Source organism: Rhamphochromis sp. 'chilingali', assembly GCF_963969265.1.
Source record: "Rhamphochromis sp. 'chilingali' genome assembly, chromosome: 5".
In the NCBI taxonomy this organism is placed as follows: domain Eukaryota; kingdom Metazoa; phylum Chordata; class Actinopteri; order Cichliformes; family Cichlidae; genus Rhamphochromis; species Rhamphochromis sp. 'chilingali'.
In genome coordinates, this window is record NC_137932.1 from 37,626,803 (window position 1) to 37,649,397 (window position 22,595).

Genomic DNA, 22,595 nt, shown 5'->3' on the forward strand with positions numbered 1-22,595 from the left:
GAGAGGAGGGTTGGAAAAGCTGAGACCAGTGCTGACCAGACTGTGGGTTGTTGCATAAAACCCTAAATAAACTTGTGAGCATAACCAGTGTGTGTGGAGTGCATTCTACAGATACCCTATAACCTAGCCAGAATTCTGACTCCCATGGATTGATTAATTGATTCAATGACAGTAAATCAATCAAGTACAGATACTCCTGATCTCAACTCACTATGTGTATAAACCACACCCAAAGAGCCTTCAGAGGACGTCAGAGACAAGTGTGGGAAATCGAGGAAATAAAATATAAAATGACCATCAATCACCCTTGATCTGGATCCGTGCAAGAGGTTGTCTCGTGGGGTGAGGATGATCAGGAGAAAGGTGACGAATTGGCCCAAAACTACACAGGAAGAGCTTGTTAACCATCAATGCACTACACCACAATGGATTGAAATCTTACAATGCCTGCAAGTTCCCCCTTCTTAAGAAGGCACATGTACATGCCTGTTTTAAAGTTAATATCTGTGAACATCTAAATGATTCAGAGGAGGCCTGGCAGAAAGTGCAGTGCTCACATGAAACTAAAGAGAAATGCTGAGTATGACTCAAATATCACCATCCCGACAGTGAAGCACGGAGGCTGAAACATTATGCTTTGGTGCTGTTTTTCTGCTAAGGGTGCAGGACGGCTTCAGGTCATTAAGGGACCAATGGGCAGGGCCATATACCATAAAATCTTGGATGAGGACCTCCTTCCCTCTGACAAAACACTGAAGATTGGTCATGGATGGGTCTTCCAGCATGGCACCGACCCAAAACATACTGCCAGAGAAGTGGCTAAAGAAGGAGCATATTAAGGTCAGGAAGTGTCCTAGCCGGTCTCCAGACCTGAGTGGAAGGAGCTGAGGCGTCTGTGCCAAGAGGCAGCAAAAAGACCTAAAGCATTTAGAGAGTGTCCATAAAGAGGAGTGGGCCAAAACCTTTCCTGGGATGTGTCTAAACCTAAGAAAAGTTTTAGCGCTGTGCTTCCCAACAAGGGTTTCTTCACTAAGTACTAAGTTATGATTAAATACCTATTTCACTCAGTTGCATACAAAATGAAAGTACCATAAAAATGTCTTTGCAAAGTAAGCAAACTTAAACATTCACAGTGGATCAAATAATCATTTCCCCTACTGTATGTCAATGAACAAACAAGATAGTCCGTTAATGTCAAATAAAAAAAAACAGCAAAATACTTTTGCTGATTAATATATTATTGCTAAGATCCTTCATTCGGTCAGCAAGTGCTTAGGTTCTTTTGTGCTGTGATGCTGAAAAGTCTTTAGTTAAATCCATTTAAGGTAATTCTGTCTTCATGTCAAACACCAAGCCGTTCTTGTATATCAGCATGGCAAGCTCATTGTCCACTTGCTCAAGGTCCGTAATTTCTCCTTTGGAATTCCTCTGCTCCTCATCTGTAGAGCCGGGGCTCGAACAGTCGTCGCTGCATTCTTCCAAGGTACTCCTGTCGTGGTCTACGTCCTCATCAGTCCCATCGTCCCACTCGTCCCTGAGAACGCGGACATCTTCTGCTTCCTCTGAGACAGACTTTCCCTCTGGATAAAGTTTGAGCAGCGTCAGCTCATCGTGCACCTCCTCTTTCTTCTCTAGGATTTCCTGTTTTATCACATTATCAGAGAACAGATTTAGTAAGTATTTGTAATTACATGGGATAAAAGGTTTTATCAGTTGTAGATATGAAAATGTGGGTTAAAGCTCATTGAAAATATTCTGTGGTCAGACAAATTAAAATTTGAAACTCATTTTGGAAAACATCGAAGCGGTGTCCTAAAAAAGGAGGGGGACCAGTGTGCACATCTGATAAAAGGACCATCAGTGTTGAAAGGTACGTACAGGTTTTATACATACACACCCTTTGTGTACTGTTTTCACTGACGCAATGAGTTGAGCTCATTTTTGTCTCAGTTGCTTATGTTTTGTCTTTTTCAATAGGGCACATGTCACATTCGGCAAAAAAAAATTGACAATGGTCAAAACAGTGGTCCACCCATCACTGGTCATGGTACTGTGGCTGCATACTTCTCTTGCACGCAGTCGACAGTTCTGCTTTTTGGTCAAATGAAAAGTCTGTGGTTCTGCCACATTGGCTTTCAATAGATCGGTCAGAGTATTTGCTGGAAAAATATTTGGCCAAAGCATCCAGTCATTTCAGCAATGCCCACTTAGCAACCACAGACATTCAACTTTCCATCATTTGCAGTTTTACTTCTTGTTACTGTTTCCCAGACATAGTGCTTTGAGTTCTGCCCTCATAGTTATGTTTTTGACCTAGATTATCTTTTTTCTCATGCGTTTTGAGAACTTTACATGCAGTTTACCAAACTCCACATGGACTGTCTCATGCCTTTTATTCAAGAATGGCCTCCGTCCCTATGATTTCAAACTTATTCCATTTAGCAGTTACAAAGGTCAGTGGGGAATCGATTTTATAGTCTAGATCTTGAGAGCATAATATCTCATCACAGTCAGGTCTGCAGTTTCCTGGACCTCTTTGCTTGTTCTTTGTTTAAACTTCAGTAAATTATATATACAGGTGCTTGCCTTTCCAATGTATGTGCAATGATTTTCTTGGCCTGAGAACACTGTGATCAATATTAACCTCCTAAGACCCAGACTCTTCCACGGCATGCATTTTTAATTTCTCTTTGATATTTGGGGTGATTGGGACCTGATGAATGTAAAAACAAAGAATTACCAGATTTATTTTTTTTTACCTATTTTTTGTTTCTAAGAAAAATGAGAGCCACATATGAGGATATTCGTTTAAAATTTCAATAGAACAGTAGCAGTATGATGTCCTCATAAGCGGATATCAGGCCCTTGAGACTTTTGGTCTAAATAACCCAAAATGTGATGTCCACATATGTGGATGCCGGGTCCTAGGAGGTTAAAGGCTAATTAAAGCAAACTGGATGCATCGAGCAACAATTTGGAGCAGACTTCAGAAACATGAAAAGTTCAGCCCGGCCTCACAAGAGAAAACAACAATAGCTTTTTAAGCAGGTCACCTGCTGTGGTCATGTAAATGAGAACAGCTGCCTTCACAGTACCTGGGGTGGTTTGGACTAGTCATGCTGGTAACTGAGAAAACAGAAGAGGAACTTGTTGCACTTGAGAGAAATCTGCCTCAGGGCTTTCTGACAGAAAGTCCAACCAAACAGTAAAGAAAAAAGAAAACAATGAAAAATAGAAGTCAGTGAATGATGGTCCCATGGAGTGAAAGCCCCCAGACTAACAGACAGTCTATGCTAACTGGTAACACCAGTTACCAGTCTATGCTAACTGGTAACACCGTTGTTAATGGAAGCACGTGGGAAAAAATTAAACTCCAAATGCTACACTGTGTGCTTTGGTGTCATTTTGGTTTTTATCATGCATAAATTTGAGAATCTGAGAAGGAAAAGAGTTGAAACTGCAGTAAAAACTAAAAATAATGACACGTTCTGCAGAAAAACTTGGAAAGTTGCATCCTGTTTTCACTTCTTCTGTTTCTATTACAAAACTGAAGCGGGAACCATCGTTTTGGAGACTACAGCATGCAAAGCTATCCATAAACGTGAGTATAAAATGGACCAACACATCAACCATAATGCATGGAACATTTTTGTGCATTGGTGTTGCACAGAGCTTTACAGACACCCGTCTACATGTGCTGTGCAGTGGGGGGTAAGTGTGCTTGTCTTTGTGCTTTTGCTGTTACATTTGCTTCGCCTCTCCCATGAAGAGCACAGAAGTATTAACTGATATATTTCTTTGCCGAGTACTGAAAACAATGAAAGCTCTCCAGTGCTTCGAGTGCTGCGGGAGAGTAGAAAAGCACTATATAAAAATCAGTCCATATCCTTCTTCTCATCTTCTTCTTATCTTTTTAAATTTCTAATTTTTTTCCATGCTTGTTGTGAAATCAAAATTTCTTTCCTGTTCAAGCCCAGCTTTAAGCTAGTTTGCATTGCACCTACATGTAGTTGGGCTACACGCTTTTGGCTTTTGAGGGTTGCATGCAAGCATGCCTGCTTTGGTTACTTTGGTCTTTCACTGTGTAGCCAAAGTCCTGTGCATGATGGACACACTGTAGGACTGTAAGTCCTGCACAAGGCTCACCATGAGTTCAGTACTATTATACTTTTACAACTCCACTTGACCGAAGGGCCCCTGCACTGTATTTTAATGTCTACATGGACAGAGTCTCATGCTCACCATCTGATGATGATATCTGCATCAAGTGGACCTTCACAAGTGTGTAAATTTGGAAACCATTCATCCATTTTCTTCACTGCAGCAGACTGTCACAGCATTCAGTTCACTGCAGACGCTGCAGAAATCTATCTACCAGTGTCCCCTCTCCCCTCATGAACAATACCACAAGATACTTAAATTTCTCCCCTTGTGGCAGAAACTCATTCCTAACCCAGAGTGGACCCTTTTCCAGCTGCAGCGGCTTAGCCAAGGAGTGTCACTGTGAATTCTCATCCCAGTTGCTTCACACTCAGCCTCAAACAATCCCAGTGTGAGTGAGAGGACATACCTGATTAAACCATAACAAACCACATCATCTGCAAAGAGCAGAGAAGATATCCCGAGACCACCAAAACAAACACCCTTAACCTCCCCATAAACAGAATCAGTGACATCTGGAGATGCAGACCGACCTCTCACAGTGATTATACAGGGACTGATACCCCATACTCCGACGGACCTCAAAGTGCGCAGTTGAATGCCTTCTCATTAAGATTGCAGGACAAACTCTCACACACACTCAAATATCCCTGAGAGGATGATATTTCAGTAATCAGGGATCAAAAAAGCCAAGCTCTCCACCTCCAATCCACAGAACCACCAAAACACCAACCAATTAGCAAAACTGTTTAAACCCCCAAATTTCTTTGACTATAACTACCTAAATAACCACACTGGGAACGAACATCAAATCCTTAACAGCTGCAAATCCAAGCAATGGCCTTTTACCTGAGTCTTTGATTGATGGGGGATGAAATCTGTAATAACAGGCTTTGGCACAGGAGGAAAAATCTTGACTTTGATCCTAAAGATGAAAAAAAAAACAGATAAACAAGAACTTCATGAGAAACTTTTACTTTCTTAGACAATTAAGAGACACGTCTGATGATCAGAAGTTACATTGACAGTGGCTGCTGACCATGTTTCACTTGTCTTTCACAAGTACTAAACAAACATACTGTATGCATATTGTAGTCTGCAGGTTTGTTTTTAAAATGGGAAAAAAAGTTTACTTACTTCTTCAAGACAACGGTGCACGTTGTTGAGAATAAAAAGAAGACAAACAGCAAGCCGAAACTCAACCACACTAATACGGGGAGGAGAGGAGAAAATTAGTAATTCTGCTAGACCATATCTGAGTTTTACAAAAAAATTAGCTCCAAGGTTTGAACTAATATAATGAGTTCATTCTTTGAAATATAAAGTTTGAACTCAACTTTATACCACAGCTCTGTGAAAAACTGTTTCACTTTATTACTTCTTGAGATATTCATGTTCAAGCGTGGAGCGTGAATATCTTGAAGGTAGCAATGACAATTTTTCAAAAACTATATATTGAAACGTATTTGATAAATGAAGCTAAAATCTCACAGCAATCATTACATATGGTAAGTTTGTACCATAAAATATTTATGCAAATCAAAGCTGGTTAGAGTTCCTAAGGAAAAAACCTTGCTAACATATATTAGCTTTACTAAAAACAAATTATTTTAACGTGAGAGTTCGCTCTGATACCATTCATTGGTTTTCCTGGCTTGGTGTTGATGATTGCTGTGGCTTCAGGCCCTTCTCCCACTTGTGTCACCCCAGCTAGGGTGATGTTATATTTGCTTCCAGCTTTCAAGTTTTCCAGGTGGTATCTAGTCTCTGAAGCTGGTATGTTGTCGCACGCTAACAGCCCCCCCCCCCCCCCCCCCCCAAAAAAAAGCAGGGAAAAAAAAAGACAAACAATTTCGTTATTACAGTTTGGAAATTTATGTTTCTCAATGTCAGTTAGTGTTTCCTTTTGCAGAACTTAGAAGCAGTTAGAGTTCAAAGAAGTGATTTTCACACCTTCGGGCTCATCCTGTGAACTGATTTTTACCCAGCACAGGCGGTAATGTGTCAGGAAGCCTTGCTGGTACGCAAGAGGAATCGCTTTCCAGGACAGGTCAGCAGAAATGTCTGTTTCGTCAAATGTGGCGACCTCCTGAGGTTCCTTCAGTGGTACTAAAATTTAAAAAAAGAATTAAAATAATAAGCCTTTTGCAGAAGGAAACAAAATGTATTGTGCTCAGTGATTTTGATTTGCACTCGATGAGTGTGTGGTGCACGTCGTTTTTTTTGTTCAGCTTAATGTTAACTGCCTAGAGAACTGGTCTAAACTTGGATTCAGTAATATATCGTAATTAGCATGTTAGCTTCTCACTTTAGCAAATCTTGGGAACTAAATTTTACGCATGCTAACTGGCCCACAACTCACAATTAATATGTACTTGAGCAGGTAAAGGGCACTACGGTACTTAAAGTAGCAGAACCTAGTCCAGACCAACTGAAACACCCACAGATCACAACACTGGCCCCACAGGTTGGTGCATCATTACATTTTATTACCTAATCGCCCATCAGACCACATGACCTTTACTTCAATCTTTCTGCTGCAAACTAAAGCACTGTCTCACTAATAAGTGGTTTTCTTAAGATTGCACAGCTGTTTAGTACACCTCCCTTTACCCCATTTACACTGTGTGTTAATGTTCTTACTTTCACTGCTAATCTTAGCCTTGTGTTCTACTGTTGATTGTTTATGATTTAAAGTGATATCTGATCACAGTCATCACGATAGTTTACCTTTGCTAGCTAAAACATATTAATCATTGCAGTAATTATTCTACTGAAAGGCTTTTACCTATTTGCTTAATTAAATCAGTCAATTCAATACTTAAGTGATGCTGTTGTTCAAACTGACCAAGGTCTGTATCTGCTGCCGTAATTATGATGGCTAGGAGCTGAGAGCTTGCTGAAGGTTGCAAAATTTGAGAAGAGTCCAACTTTTCAATTTTGCAATGTGAACACAAAACAATCAAAAGCCCCCTCCCTCTAAATACCTTTTCTACCCACAGCGATATAGAAAATGTATTATTATTAGTGATAATTCCTGGCGATGATGGGTGATTCCCTTTGCTTTTGAACTACGTGTCTCTGTTCTTCTTTAATCCCTAGTGTGAATAAAAATGTATCTTCCCCTCTGTTTTTGAGTACTGCACCTTGAAAGAGTTTACAGCCCAAACAACACCTGAATTCTCTACAAACGTGAGATCTTAGAAAGCCTCACTATCTGGGGCATCTCTGACGAAATGCTATATGCATGGTTTGTTGGCATTGCAGCTGAAGGTGCAGCTGCCTTGACAGGCTGATAGAGAAGAGCAGCCATTGAGTCTTTCACTGCATCAACCAGAATAATTAAAAACATTCATGTCACTGTCAAACACATTACGGAGTTGAGATATTTTTACATAGTCATTGACTCTCAGTCTCCAAAAGTTTGCAGATTATCTCAGTAAAGTGAGCGGGGTCATCTCCCTGCCTATCCTGAGGTTTGTGGGTAATCTTTTAGTTTGCAGTCTGTCTTCAAAGAAGACTGAATCTACTGCAGCACAATATTTATTCATGCTTTTATGCTGAGAGCTTTTTGTGCTGTTGCATTTGATGCATGACTTCATTATTTCATATTAAATACTGAGATTAAATAGCAAATAGCGTTAAGATTGAAAAAAAAAATAGGATTTAATTGTGGTATTAATGTTGTGTTTGAATAAATCACCGACGCCTGAAGAGGTCATTTTGAGCTGGAGAATGACGGGCGTATTCATTTAATGAAAACGTTTTATCATTCTTACAAGTCGTGCCCATCTAACGGCCACCTGGGGGCTTTCTGTGTGCCGTTTGCATGCTCACACTGTGTGGGTACTTAGGCGTGCGTTAGGTTAACTAGTGTGTAATCGGTGCAAACTGATTGTCTGTTTCTTGGTCCAGCGATATACTGGCGACCTGAGTAGGGTGTACCCTGCGCCCAGCCCTAACAACCCTCAACTGGCTAAGAAAATAAACTGATGGATGAATGAATGGAAAAATATTGCAATATTTTTGCTGTTCACTGATGTTTAAGGTCGGACATGTGTAGCTGAAAACAAGCTGTGTTTTTCACAAATCCTGCCGTGACTGAGTAATTTTATTCATGAATCCCCCTTTCAGCAGTCATCTTTGAATATTTTTTTCTTTCTGAGATGTTTATCTTTTTGTCGGTATTGGTTTGACCATTTTATCTCACCACATGACAGAGAAATATCACACAGTAAAAAATGTGCCAGCCGGCCTCGCTCTCCCCTTTAGTTAATCTATACGTGCATGCATGTGCTCTTTAATGTGGTTGACTTGTTGCAGTCCTCCTAGCTGGTAGGGAAAGTCTGTAGAAACCTTGCACATGTATGCTTTCATGAAAGCACTTACCACCTTCTTTTTGATAAAAGAAGCACATTTTAACTGTCTGTGGTCTCCCATGTTGACATCTGTGTTCAAAGTAGAGGTAACGGATGTAGTCCTTCAGGTCTGTAACAGAAACACAAAGGCTGCTTTGGTCTACGGTGTTTTTAATGCCATCATTTTGAAAACAAGGTGGCATAAACATAAGATGAATGAGAGTACAATCTTAATCGTTTCATGAACAAAGGGAACAAACTTAAACATACTTAATAGACAACTTACTCTTTCTAACTTCTTTTTTCTTCTTTTTACCCATCTTTCCTGTTAAGGTTATCACATTTTTTGGCACTGGACTTGCATCTTGAAGCTCGTACCACTCAAGACAAGTTCTCCTGTTTATTTCTTTATAAGCCAAAGTTTTGTTGCAAGCTGCCAGAGAGAAATTCAGCTTTGTGGTCTACTTGAACATAAATATACACAATATTGATATCTATGCATTTTACACACCTACCTTCTAAATCTGATGCAGGTTCAGCTGGTACTTGCAGGATTGCCGGAGGAGACACGCTCACATCATTTTTGGCAATAACAGAGATGTTGGCAGCCGAGTACGACACAAATGTGTAAATAGTATGGTCGTTGTGATATACGGTCTTGGTGCAAATACACTGCGAAGAATTCGATGTCACATTTCTCACTGCTGCTCCTACTGGCATTGGCTGAAGAACAAGAGGGCGCTTTGTTGAGACAAATGCAGCTTGACCGACTAGACAAGAAAATACTGTATTCAACTGTTTCAACACTGTCCAGGGAGTAGTGGATGAAAATGAAAATGTAAAAAAAAAAAGTGGTAGAAACTGATGGATGAAGTGCCGTTTACAGCCAAGTATTTTCGCAAATTCAGTTCCATCCACCGCTCCTGCTCTTTTTGGGGCGATCGTGGCTCAAGAGTTGGGAGTTCGCCTTGTAATCGGAAGGTTGCCGGTTCGAGCCCCGGCTTGGACAGCTTTGGTCATTGTGTCCTTAGGCGAGACACTTCACCCGTTGCCTACTGGTGGTGCCAGTGTCCGGCAGCCTCGCCTCTGTCAGTGCACCCCAGGGTGGTTACAATGTAGCTTGCCATCACATGTGTGTGAATGGGTGAATGACTGGGCGTGTAAAGCGCTTTGGGGTCCATAGGGACTAGTAAAGCGCTATATAAATACAGACCATTTATCGTGAGTTGACTTACCATCCACGTTAGTGTCACCTTTCGAGTGCCATTGAAATGTGTTATTGTCATGGTAACATTAGGCTCATGTACAAGTTCTGTAATGAAAACAAAAAAGACTTTTTTGAGATGCATGAATTTACCATCCTATAAGAAGAATGCTAGAGTGGACTGAACAGGGCAGAAGTTACTTGGCATCATTGCTCTGTTTTATGACACAATTTTAAAAAAGAAAGCTATGAGACAGATGGCCTCACATTCCTGACTACAGTACGTTGGTATACACGGAAGTTTATGGTTGACTCAATGAGTGCAAGACGGCAAGGCCCTGTGGTTTCTGAACAAGCCCAAATCATCGCCCTCCCACCGCCGTGCTCGACAGTTGATGTGTTGTTTTTGGTTTTCACCATATGTGTTGCTGTGCATTAGAGGCAAACATCTGTGCCATGCTGTCTGTACTTCTGGTACTCCAGAAGTCTTGTGGTTTGTGATGCAACTTGATGCAACTTTCAAAACCCAAGTTGTGCTGCCCTGTTTTTTTTTAACCTGTAGAAGATGCTTACTGTAGCTGCCTCCACCAGTGTATGAATGCGAGAGTGAATGAATAGTGGCATTGTAAAGCGCTTTGGGTGCCTTGAAAAGCGCTATATAAATCCAATCTATTATTATTATTATTATTATTACTCCTGGTAGCACTTCAAAACAAGCCATACTTGTCTAGTCTTTTTCTACTTGTACTGTCATGGACTTTAACATTTAATATGCTGACTGAGGGCTATGTTTTTTGACGATTTCTGGGACGTTCACTGGGAAGACTGTGGCAAACACTGGCTGTTGATCTGAGATTACATTTACCAACTTTTGTTTTTTTAGACCTGTTAAGGTCAGAATGATTATTTTTATATCCTGAAACCATCAATTTGAAAGAGGATGTAGTTTTTTTTCGTCCATGCGATAAAAGGCAAACATTTCAATTGCATCCTGTGCAGCATCATTAAATTGTAGTGTAAATATGCATTTCATTCACATTGAGATTCACATTTTCTTTTAAAATCATCACTTCGGTTGTGTATATAACACTAGCTCACCTGCAGGAACCACAACCTGAGACCAGGCACTCCACAGTGGTTTCTTGACCATAGTGGATCGGTGTCTGATCTGAACCTGGTACGCTGAACTCTTCCGAAGGTTTACAACAAAGACCTGGTCTGTTCAGATTGAAGAAAAAGAGAGTTTAGCTCATTCAACTAAGTTTCACTTGGCTAAATGTTGTCCAGAAATACTTGTCGCTGTGCTCATAAATGCATTACTTTGTCCTTAAACAGATGACTGTCTCTGTGGGGGATTTTTAGGGTCTAGGAGGGCTTCACACACACACTAACAGGTGTTACAAAGGTAAACAAATGCCTCACTTGCAATCTTCAGACATTTTAACTCCTATAAGACATATTTGTACTCACGCTGATCTTTATTGTTGTTAATGGTGGTACTTATTATTCTCTGTAACAGCAAATGAAATTAGGTTAAATAATGATTTGTTTAAAAAAGGCCAAAAATTTACATCTGGTGACAAAACACTGACTCACTTTTCCCCACGGTTCTGTGGGGTGCTCGTCTCGTCTGAACCAAACTTCTGCTACAGCTGGATACTTCTCTGTAGCTATCCAGCTCAAGCTGAGGTTGTTTTTCAACCAGGATGCTGAAATATTTTGTGGTGCTTCATATTTTACTGTTGAATGAAAGCGAAACTTTGCTTAATACACATTTCAACTGCAAAGCAAGATTAAAATGTGGGCTGTGTCAGTTTGGTGAATCAAAATGGATAATCGTGTAATTAAAAAAAGGGTGTCCATTACCTATGTCCTGGAGTATGACAGACGTCTTTGGTGATTTGCATGTGGAGTTTCCTATGTGAGCTTCCACCCAAATCATAACGCTGCGCGACTGAATGAGTTGTTCCTCAACAACATTATGGAAAGTTTCCTTAATGTTCCCAAATTTTGTCTCACTACATAGAAAAACATAAAAGCATTACTGCCCCGGGAGCAGCGGAGAAAGAAACACTTAAACTCAGCATTAAACTCGTGAGTACATTAACCCTTTCTCGTCCAGTTTCACTCGTTTGTTTTCCATTGTCTGTTTTCATAGCTTCTTATTTTAGAAAGTACACCTCTTTACATTCTTGCTTGAACTTAAATGATATGATTGACACCTGTATCACCTGTATCTCTCAGGTAAATATGACTTTAATAGTCAGTTCATTGAGGTTTGCAGGCATGTTTATGCGCAGCTCTCTTAAGGTCCCTGAGGTTGAATTGAAAACCCTTAACTCCCTTCAGTCATTCTGTTGGAGATCTGCTGCTGTGCTTGAGATCATTGTCCTGTCGCATGACACAGTTCAGCCAGGCTTTAGCTGTCAGACAGATGGCCTCACATTTGACCAGAGATGGGCAGTTACAAGTAATGCGTTACTGTAATCTGATTACTTTTTTCAAGAAACAAGTAAGTAAGGGATTACTATTGCAAAAAATTAATTCGATTACTGTTACTTTCCTGTAAGCACACTGCATTACTAAAATGTGATTTTGTTTGTGAGAGTGTCTCATGACACTGACGTACGAGTGTGCGACATCTGTGGTAGATTAACAATGGATAATATGGAGTGCGCGAGAGAGAACGACCATGCGCCGTTTAAAACTTGGAAGTATGACGTGACTTTGAGTTTGATTCTGTAAAAAGTGACAAAAACATTAGCGTCTGCTGTACACTCTGCATGGGAAGAAAACTCCTTCCCATGCAGCATAAAAACCCTAACTTCAAATCTGAACAAGCACCTAGCACGCTGTCATTGGAATGTGAAATTCCCAGAGAAACCCCCGGTATTCTGGGAATCCATCCTACCTCAAAAACCATCCTACTGGTTGTTTCTGTGCGTGTGCTGCGCATGCGCACAATACAAAATTAAGTGGCAAGCCGTCTTATCTTTGTGAGTATGAGCTACAAGTATACTTGGAGGGGTGAAATTAAGTGCCAAACCGTCTCGCCTTTATGAATATGAGCTAGAAGCATACTCTGATTGGTAGTTAATTTATGTGGCAAACCGTCCTACATACTTAAATTTTTGCTGGAATTATTGTGTGACAGCAGAAATGTGCATATACTATGTACGGTAGGACGGTTTGCCAAAGTAAGATGTTTTGTCAGAAAACCGGATCCCTCCACTGACACGACTGCTGCAGCACCAAATGTCCACCGGCCCCACTCCTGCTAAAACAGGTGAAAATAGATTTAGGAGTGACATGACTCAGTGCCCATGACTTTTTGATTTTATTTAATTTTTGCTGTGTTTTACTTGCATCTTTACTTGTAAACACAAAAAATGATTTTATTTTATATGATGGAATATGCAGAAAATAGGTTTAAATGTTAAAGAATTTATTCAAGTCAAAGACTGTTGCATATCATTTAATTTTTGCTTGATTCAATGTGCATAAAGTTAAAAGATTAAAACTAATAAAACGAGTTCTAAAAAGAGACTTTTTCATTTGATTCAATTTTATATGATGGATTATGCAGAAAAAATAGAATTGGGCTTAAGTGTCTATTGCTTTATTGTGTATTCAGGTTGTGTATCATGTTGTTTAAAAGTAATTAAGTAATAAAGTAACTAATTACTTTTAAAAATAAGTAATCAGTGAAGTAATAGGATTACTTTCTTGGAGAAGTAATCAGTAATTGGTAACTAATTACTATTTTCACATAACTTGACCAACACTGCACTTGACTCTAGGATACTTTGGTAAACCGAGGAGTTTGTGGTCAATTGCCAGGTGTCCAGGCCCTATGGCTGCAAAACAAGTGCAAGTCATCATCAGTCCTGCACTGGGCTCTACAGCTCGTTTGGTTTTCAGGTGGCACATTATGACCAAACAACTCTACTTTGGTGTGGTCTGTCCAAAGAACATGGTCACAGAAGTCTTGTGGTTTGTTGCAGCTTTGAAAGCCTAAGCTTTGCTGAACCTGGTACGCTAAACCCTTCCGAAGAGCCACAACAATGACCTGGTCTGTTCAAAATGAAAGAGTGTTTAGTACGTGGCTAAATATTGTGTGTTCATTACTGTGTAAAGTATCTCTGATCATCAGACATTTTTTGTTGCTGTGCTCATTAATGCGTTATTTTGTTCTTAAACAGTTGACTAGGTCTCGACAGTCTCTGTGGGGGATTTTTAGGGTCATGGACAGCTTTAAACAGGTGGTACACATTATAAGTTATAAGCTTCCATAAGTAAATGCCTCACTTGCAATCATCTTCACACATTTTAACTTCTAGTTTCAGAACAAACGATAATTTAGCTCACCTGGTGACCTGGTCACCCTGGTGACCCTTCCAAACAAGCGACACCTGCATACATTTCTAACGCGGGACAACTTGTGTGCAGTTTCTCAAAGCATTGCATGGACTGACCTTGGAGGGAATTTGTTGGGACGTTCACGCCTAAAAGACTAGTGTGTATCAATACCACTAGATCACCAAAATGCTGAAATGTTGGATTTTGCAGAGGTGCTCGCACATGCTAATGATCGAGGGCATTTATTATAGGGTACTAGCTACCCTCTTATTTCCAATGGAAGCAGAAAGTATTTGGTATTTAACAGGACTGTGAAAACCTTCTCTTTCACATGACAGTATCCCCTCTCTATGCTAATCCTGAAATCTGGTATTCTTCCAGTTTCAAAGCCATTCATCAGGTTTTTCTCTTTTTCATAACTCTGATCATGAAAAGACTTAATCGGTCATGTAGGCTCTCCTTCCATTTTAGTAGAAGTAACTGTTCTTGAAGATCTATCAATATGTAGTTTGGCAGTGCAGTTTCACTCATGATGACAGAACAATGCAGACACACAAAATTTCCTATGTTGCAAAAGTGCTTTTGTGCATTTTTTTTCTAATCTGAGGCGTAAAATAAAAGTTGCATAATACTTCTATTCCTCTCACATCCGCACACTTGCTTGTTCTGAGGTGAATGCAAATGGGAGCGCAAACTGTGCTACTAACGTTAAACGTCTCAGCTGCCAGCAGTGCACACCTCTTTGTTTTTTTGGTTGCAAGAGTGAAGGCATGAGTCTCCCAGGGTAACTGTTTTTCATTGTTGCTGTTGCAGTTTGCGCATGATGCACAGAAGCCAAGCAATGCACTGCAAGTATTTAAGTCACTAATAAAGTGTCAATGGAAAATTGTACTTAAGTAGTCAGTATAAGCTTTTAATGATATAAGTTTACATGTGATAGAATACTGCATGATGACCTTTTTATGACTTAGACTGTTGTCGACTACAAGACTTGTTTTGCTTTATAAATTCTTTCCCACAGCGATAATAGCTGAACAAGCAATTTCACTGGAGAGCTGGACACTTTTATCTGCGCTCCCTAACAAGAAGAGGGGCCGCGTCCTTCAGAATCACACACACATACACTTGCATACGCACATACTTTCCTCTGTCTATGAGCAGACGTATTCACTGTTGTATTATTTTTGTATATAAATAAAGACAAGTGCAAGAACAGAGCGCACATCACAGGGCCCCCACTCTGGTGTGAGCACTCTGTGACCACCCTTGCAAGTAAAAACTGCAGCGTGTGTCTTTCTACTCTCTGACTCTCAGCTGAAGACGTGTCTTTTAGAATAAATCTCTTGACATAAAGTAAAATGTAAAAACTGAATACAGGTGTTTCTAATGTTTGCAGTCATGAAAACACCAGCTAACAGTGTGTAAACACAGGCTGTCAGACTTAAAATGACAGAATAAGTTTACTATATTTAAAATGCGCTCATCATAAAATAGAAGCTGAATCTGTGACCTTAAATTGTTTTCTCTGGGCTTCGCTGTTGTGGAAATAAAAAATGAAAAACAAAGAGGACATAGCACTGACATGACCTCATTTGCTTTATTTTGATTACATGTTATGAAAGCTGCCCTACATAGCTGACCTAAACTGTTTGAAGGAGTACAGCCTCTCAGATCATAAATTCATTTTGTTCCAGTGTCACGTGAAAATCTCACGATTTCTGGGCTGGCTGAAACCCTCACGGTTTCTCACATTCTAACATAACACCTCTGGCTTGCAGCACAGTCGCAGGTGTTGCAGAGTGGTATCAAGATCCCACCTATCCCCTGGCTTTCACTATGAAACATCAAACGACCCAACCAGTTGTTCACTGTAAGAAGCTGGATGTCCAGAAAGCAAATGTCAGAAATATACAAGATTGTGGCAACTGGGCTTCATGGGCCCATTTTTAAAAGAATGTCACACAAAGGTTTACAGTTTATGTGTAGAATCAAGTATTTTTCACAGACTGAACATCTTTATGGACACATCAGTAACAAAGAGCTGAAACTGAGCAATACTCACTTAAAGTAAAGCTCAAACGTCATGTCGCTTTGAGTCGTGTTCATGCTCCACTCGCACGTGTAAACAGTAGCTTCAGCTTTTCGTCTGAAGCACTGAGGACTCGAGGGAGCCTCGCATGCAAAACCTAAGAAGAAACATATTTGAAAATGATGTAAACTGATGTCATCGGGTGGACCTTTGATTTGTCTGGGTTATCTTTGCCACGTTACCCCACACATCACTTTAGAGAAAACAGCTTCAAATGTCCCATTTCAAGCTGGAATTTTCTTGTACTATTTACATTTTTTTTGAAATACACCTGTAAGTGAACACTTTCTTTCACTCTTCTCACTGTTTTGTTGTCCTACATCTAACGTCTAAATCATTATTTGTCACTTTACCTCACCTTTACAAGTGCAAAATTCACACTTACATTCTATTTGAATGAGTTAATTGGTCAAATACATTTTAAACCTAAAAGCCAACACTTCAGAAACGCTGCACACTGCGGATGTGAACTGCAAAGTGTGGAAACCACACACTGCTGATAAGATAACCAAAATTTTGTGGCTGATGTTTTTACTAAATTGTGCTATCACTTTCATGCATGTAATTAGCATTCTTGAAGGTGATTTGATATAATCAGAATGAAGTTAATCTCAAATCCAAAGCACAAAGCCACTTAAATGAAGGTAAACTTTTTAAGGTCATCAAAGAAGAAAGGTTTTCATAGTTGTATCTACCTTTGCTGAGAGTCGTGAGGAACATAAACATAACGTATCCATGTAGTGAGCTCCTGTTCTTAAAAAGTTCCATGAGGTATCGTGGAAAGTCTAGAAAGGTGATCGTTCTACAGTTTGCGAGAGTCCATGTAGATAACCTGCCTTCACTTGTATTTCTCCGAAATGTCACAGAATGTCTCGGCTTGTTTCACTTCATATGAAGAGCAACAAAACCACAAGCGTCAGGGGTGGGGGAAGGTTGTGCTCGTCACAATGGCAGTCATACACAAAATACTGTATACTGTATGACTCACTGAAATCATTTGTTGATTTTTACATTTTTTATTTTCCTGCCACCGTTTTCTGCTGTCTCCAGACTGCACATCAAAGAAAAACTAGTGGAAAGTCTAGAAACTAGAGCAACTGATTCACCACACCTACATTCAGTGTCTTGAATCAGGTGAGAGGGAACCTTTCTGAATTTTACGTGTGAGGTCTAAACCCACGTCGACGTGTAGAAGTGTGCAGTCATTAAAACCTCCTTATATCTAACGCTATCTAACCTCCCTGCTGTGTGTCTGTGTTTGTGTGTGTGTGAGACTTTTGAATCTTTAAAAACAAGCTCCAGACAAACAACTTCCTGTCTGTTTCCTAAAAATAGTGCAGGCTTTTGCACAGGTGTAAACGGTGCATCTATTTTATTTGAAAAAGCAAAATAAATTTGATAAAGACTGAAAGATTTCCTTTGAAAGGAGCGTGTGACACCGTCACCTTAACTGCACATGTATGTGCGTTAATAATGAAATTAAAATGTAAAGTTTCACTTTGTGAATCGTGTAGTTGCACCTATACTGTAACAGTATAAGAAGCTGAATCGTTTCATTTACAGTCAGCAAAGCAACAGATTTCCACTCAAATTAAAAATATCATACGGTAAAGTCCAAGGATTAGAAATATGTCTATAAATAAAGATTTAATAATAATATTAAAGATTGGTGAAGACGATGACATACTGAGTGATATAAAGAGAAGCTCTGTGGGTTGCAGGGTCCTGCATTTTTTCCTGTGAGAAATAATCTGGAAATTCCAGATTATATGATTCCAATCTGGACAAATTTTAACCATTTCAGCAGTAAGACTCTATAGTAATACACTCTCTCATATGTATGGTATATAATAACGTACATTAAGCTTGTGTTGTCCTGCATAATTGTTTTATTTTCACACAACTCCTCCCCATCTTATATCCTCATTACTTTAACTGTTTCCCATTTATCCAGTTTCATAACGAGTTCACTTTCATTTTGAAATGGTGATTCACGGTCACACGTACAGCACCGTGGAAATAATTTGCCCCCTTCTTGTCACGCTTCCATGTTTCAGATCATCAAAGAAATGTTAATATTAGACAAAGATAATCTGACAATCTGATAATCTTACTTATAGAAACATTGTGCTCAGCTTTGAGAGACAAACACAACCTGACGCAATATGCCTTTCACAGATACCTACAGCTGAGATCATATATTGATCGTGAGTGCAAATTGTCCGACTTTACAGATGCTGAGTCGCATTTTTCCCCCCATCCTGAAGAATGCTACAACCATGACCCCTACTAAATCTATTTCCGACCTATACAAAGCTCTCTCTAGTGCCAGCGAGGATAACACTTTATACATTAAAGATAAATGGGAAAGGGAATCAGGGATTGATATTTCTGTGGGGGAGTGGAAAAATATTTGGTCCTGCCAGTGATCCACATCCAGTTCCATTAGCTGGAGGGAACATGGCTGGAAGAACATTATTAGACACTTCAAGACACCAAATCAGGAGAGATATAAAAGTGCTCATATGCATTCTGGAGACAATGTGGCTCGACTGTTGCTAATCATTTTCGTGTCTTTTGGGACTGTCCCAGGTTAAAAAATTTCTGGATGGCTGTCCGGGCCTCCTTAAGCACAGTCTTTAACGCTCAAATACCTCTAGATTTTGAGGTTCTATACGTGGGTCTGGTCCCTTTTCTGGAATGTAGGAGTGAGATTAAGCTGGTGCAATTATTCTTGGTGGCAAGTAAGAAAACAATTACAAGAAGATGGTTAAGCCCAGTCCAGCCTACCCTGGATGATTGGTTTGGGATCATTTTAGAGATATTTAGGATAGAAAAACTGACATATCTATTAAGAAATCAAAAGGTAAATTCTACCAAATTTGGAACAATTGGATAATATTAATGACCCCGACAAGAGCTAACTTTATTTGATCTCACTGTTACTTGTACTTTTGTAACCTACTTATCTAATTTCTGACCATTGTTAATCTGGACGATCAGCGGAGACAGATGAGGCTTGAGACTCCAGTTCCAGCTTACGCAGCCTCACTGCTTTATCTGCCTCTATCTCCAACCTTCTGATCTCGAGCTCTAATTAAGCTCACCTGACCCGAGCCTTCTCCTCGGGCTCCAAATGGACGAGCCCCCCCTCTGCTAGGCGACAAGAGGGGAGTAACATACACAAGCCCCCACACGAAACTTGAGTAAAATAAAGGGTTTTTTGCCTTACCTTCTCTGACTGATTTATGGTATAGGAGGACACCTGCTCTGTATCTGTTTTAGTATAAGAGACCTTTGTTTAGGCGGACCGCTGGGCTCCTAGCACCAGCTTTGGGGAGTCGTTCACAGGGTCACATCTTGACCACACACACACACCTGCGCACACATACATACACACACACGCACACCTACACGTATACACAGACTGGTACTCTTTGTTCATATGTATGCCTGTGTAAGACGTCATATGTTAATGAACCTATACATATTCATTTAAAGACAATAAAGAGCAGTGCTACGGGGGAGCTAACTGAGAGCGACTGGGGTTCGAGCGGAAGGAGCGGCGCAGGCACAGGTCTCCAAGTAACCAACCATCCACGAGTCCCAGCACACTTGGATTTGCATGAACAAAAAAGGCAGTCTCACTTCCTCCAAGGCTCAAGGCCGTAACAATGTATTTTATTTACTTTTTTTCCTACTTTTTTCCCTCCATGACAGCAGCATGGGCAACCCCCCAGTTCATGTTTATAGCTCCATATAATGTGTCCTACCTTTATGTAATATGAGTCCCCTTCTGGAGAACATATGAACCTCGTAGAACTTTGTTATCAGGCAACTCTCCTAGTAATATCCATTAGAGGATAACATGCACTTGCCGATCACTGTGTTTATCATTTGCTCTCCTGGACTTAACTCTAAAAACCTGGAAGAAGGACTCTGTTTTCATCTTATTCATATACAGGGAGTTATTAGGCAAGTTGTATTTTTGAGGAATAATTTTATTATTGAACAACAACCATGTTCTCAATGAACCCAAAAAACTCATTAATATCAAAGCTGAATGTTTTTGGAAGTAGTTTTTAGTTTGTTTTTAGTTTTAGCTATTTTAGGGGGATATCTGTGTGTGCAGGTGACTATTACTGTGCATAATTATTAGGCAACTTAACAAAAAACAAATATATACCCATTTCAATTATTTATTTTTACCAGTGAAACCAATATAACATCTCCACATTCACAAATATACATTTCTGACATTCAAAAACAAAACAAAAACAAATCAGCGACCAATATAGCCACCTTTCTTTGCAAGGACACTCAAAAGCCTGCCATCCATGGATTCTGTCAGTGTTTTGATCTGTTCACCATCAACATTGCGTGCAGCACCAACCACAGCCTCCCAGACACTGTTCAGAGAGGTGTACTGTTTTCCCTCCTTGTAAATCTCACATTTGATGATGGACCACAGGTTCTCAATGGGGTTCAGATCAGGTGAACAAGGAGGCCATGTCATTAGTTTTTCTTCTTTTATACCCTTTCTGGCCAGCCACACTGTGGAGTACTTGGACGCGTGTGATGGAGCATTGTCCTGCATGAAAATCATGTTTTTCTTGAAGGATGCAGACTTCTTCCTGTACCACTGCTTGAAGAAGGTGTCTTCCAGAAACTGGCAGTAGGACTGGGAGTTGAGCTTGACTCCATCCTCAACCCGAAAAGGCCCCACAAGCTCATCTTTGATGATACCAGCCCAAACCAGTACTCCACCTCCACCTTGCTGGCGTCTGAGTCGGACTGGAGCTCTCTGCCCTTTACCAATCCAGCCACGGGCCCATCCATCTGGCCCATCAAGACTCACTCTCATTTCATCAGTCCATAAAACCTTAGAAAAACCAGTCTTGAGATATTTCTTGGCCCAGTCTTGACGTTTCAGCTTGTGTGTCTTGTTCAGTGGTGGTCGTCTTTCAGCCTTTCTTACCTTGGCCATGTCTCTGAGTATTGCACACCTTGTGCTTTTGGGCACTCCAGTGATGTTGCAGCTCTGAAATATGGCCAAACTGGTGGCAAGTGGCATCTTGGCAGCTGCACGCTTGACTTTTCTCAGTTCATGGGCAGTTATTTTGCGCCTTGGTTTTTCCACACGCTTCTTGCGACCCTGTTGACTATTTTGAATGAAACGCTTGATTGTTCGATGATCACACTTCAGAAGCTTTGCAATTTTGAGACTGCTGCATCCCTCTGCAAGATATCTCACTATTTTTGACGTTTCTGAGCCTGTCAAGTCCTTTTGACCCATTTTGCCAAAGGAAAGGACGTTGCCTAATAATTATGCACACCTGATACAGGGTGTTGATGTCATTAGACCACACCCCTTCTCATTACAGAGATGCACATCACCTAATATGCTTAATTGGTAGTAGGCTTTCGAGTCTATACAGCTTGGAGTAGGACAACATGCATGAAGAGGATGATGTGGACAAAATACTCATTTGCCTAATAATTCTGCACTCCCTGTATTGCTATGTTGATGGATTTTTCCTGTCCATTCCAAATAAAGATGTTTTTTTAAAGATAATCTGAGTAAATAGAAAATGCAGTTTTTAAATGATAATTTCATTTATTAAGTGAAAAAGGAGCAAAACGCTATTGTCCCTTAAACCTACTACCTGGTTGTGCCACCACTGGCAGCACAAACTGCAATCAAGTGTTTGCAGTATATGGCAATGAGTGTTTCAGCCCTCGTCCCCACTGTCATTACTGTGGAGGAATTCTGCATGCGCTTATCTGTAGAATTGTTTTCATTCAGTCATACTGGAGTGTTTTCGAGCATGGACAGGCTGTTAAATTTTGGAGTCACTAGCCCACTCTAAAAAATTTTAAGGCATTCAGAGGTGGACTTGCTGGTGGTGTTTCTGATCATTGTCCAGCTCCCCTGCACTCTTGAGTTTCAGGGCATGAACAGAACAGACAGCAGAATTCACGGTTCCATCAATTATGGTGAGACTTTCAGGTCCATCATGCTACCACCACCATGTTTGGCTGTTGGTCTGATACTCTTTAAATGAAACGCAGGGTTGGTTGCAGACACGGCGGAACTCGAACCTTCCAAAGAGTTCAGCTTTTGTCTCGTCATATCCACAGAACATTTCCCCAAAAGTCTAAAGGTCAAGGTGTTTTTTGACATGTCTCGGTATTAAGGAGCCTTGTGTCTTTCTTATTGTTGAATCATGAAGTCTGACCTTAACTGAGGCACGTGAAGCCTGCAGTTGTGGTAGACCGGTCACTCCTGTGAAGCTTTACCACTCAGCCCCCTGTGGCTTCTGCTCCGTGGCTGCTGAGTGACCCCTCGTCTGGGGTTCTCCTCAGCTCTTCCCAGGAGGATGGCATGGTTCCCCCTCTGATGGTCCCCCTCATTATGAAAGCA

The 22,595-nt window shown here is 40.4% G+C and overlaps 1 protein-coding gene across 1 annotated transcript; it reads right to left on the reverse strand.

Moving 5' to 3' along the window:
- Positions 1-1,320: 1,320 nt before the first annotated feature.
- il12rb1 (interleukin 12 receptor subunit beta 1) lies at positions 1,321-16,963 on the reverse strand (the record flags this gene model as incomplete). Its single annotated transcript, XM_080883198.1, has 15 exons — positions 16,867-16,963; positions 16,145-16,268; positions 11,590-11,741; positions 11,320-11,462; positions 11,194-11,233; positions 10,822-10,941; positions 9,755-9,831; positions 9,035-9,242; positions 8,806-8,952; positions 8,551-8,649; positions 6,115-6,270; positions 5,797-5,952; positions 5,299-5,368; positions 5,011-5,086; positions 1,321-1,641 (listed from the first exon to the last, which is right to left on the reverse strand). Exons 1-15 carry the CDS (start codon positions 16,937-16,939, stop codon positions 1,321-1,323), a joined length of 1,962 nt encoding a protein of 653 aa, XP_080739324.1. The 5' UTR covers positions 16,940-16,963.
- Between the last annotated feature and the right edge of the window lie 5,632 nt (positions 16,964-22,595).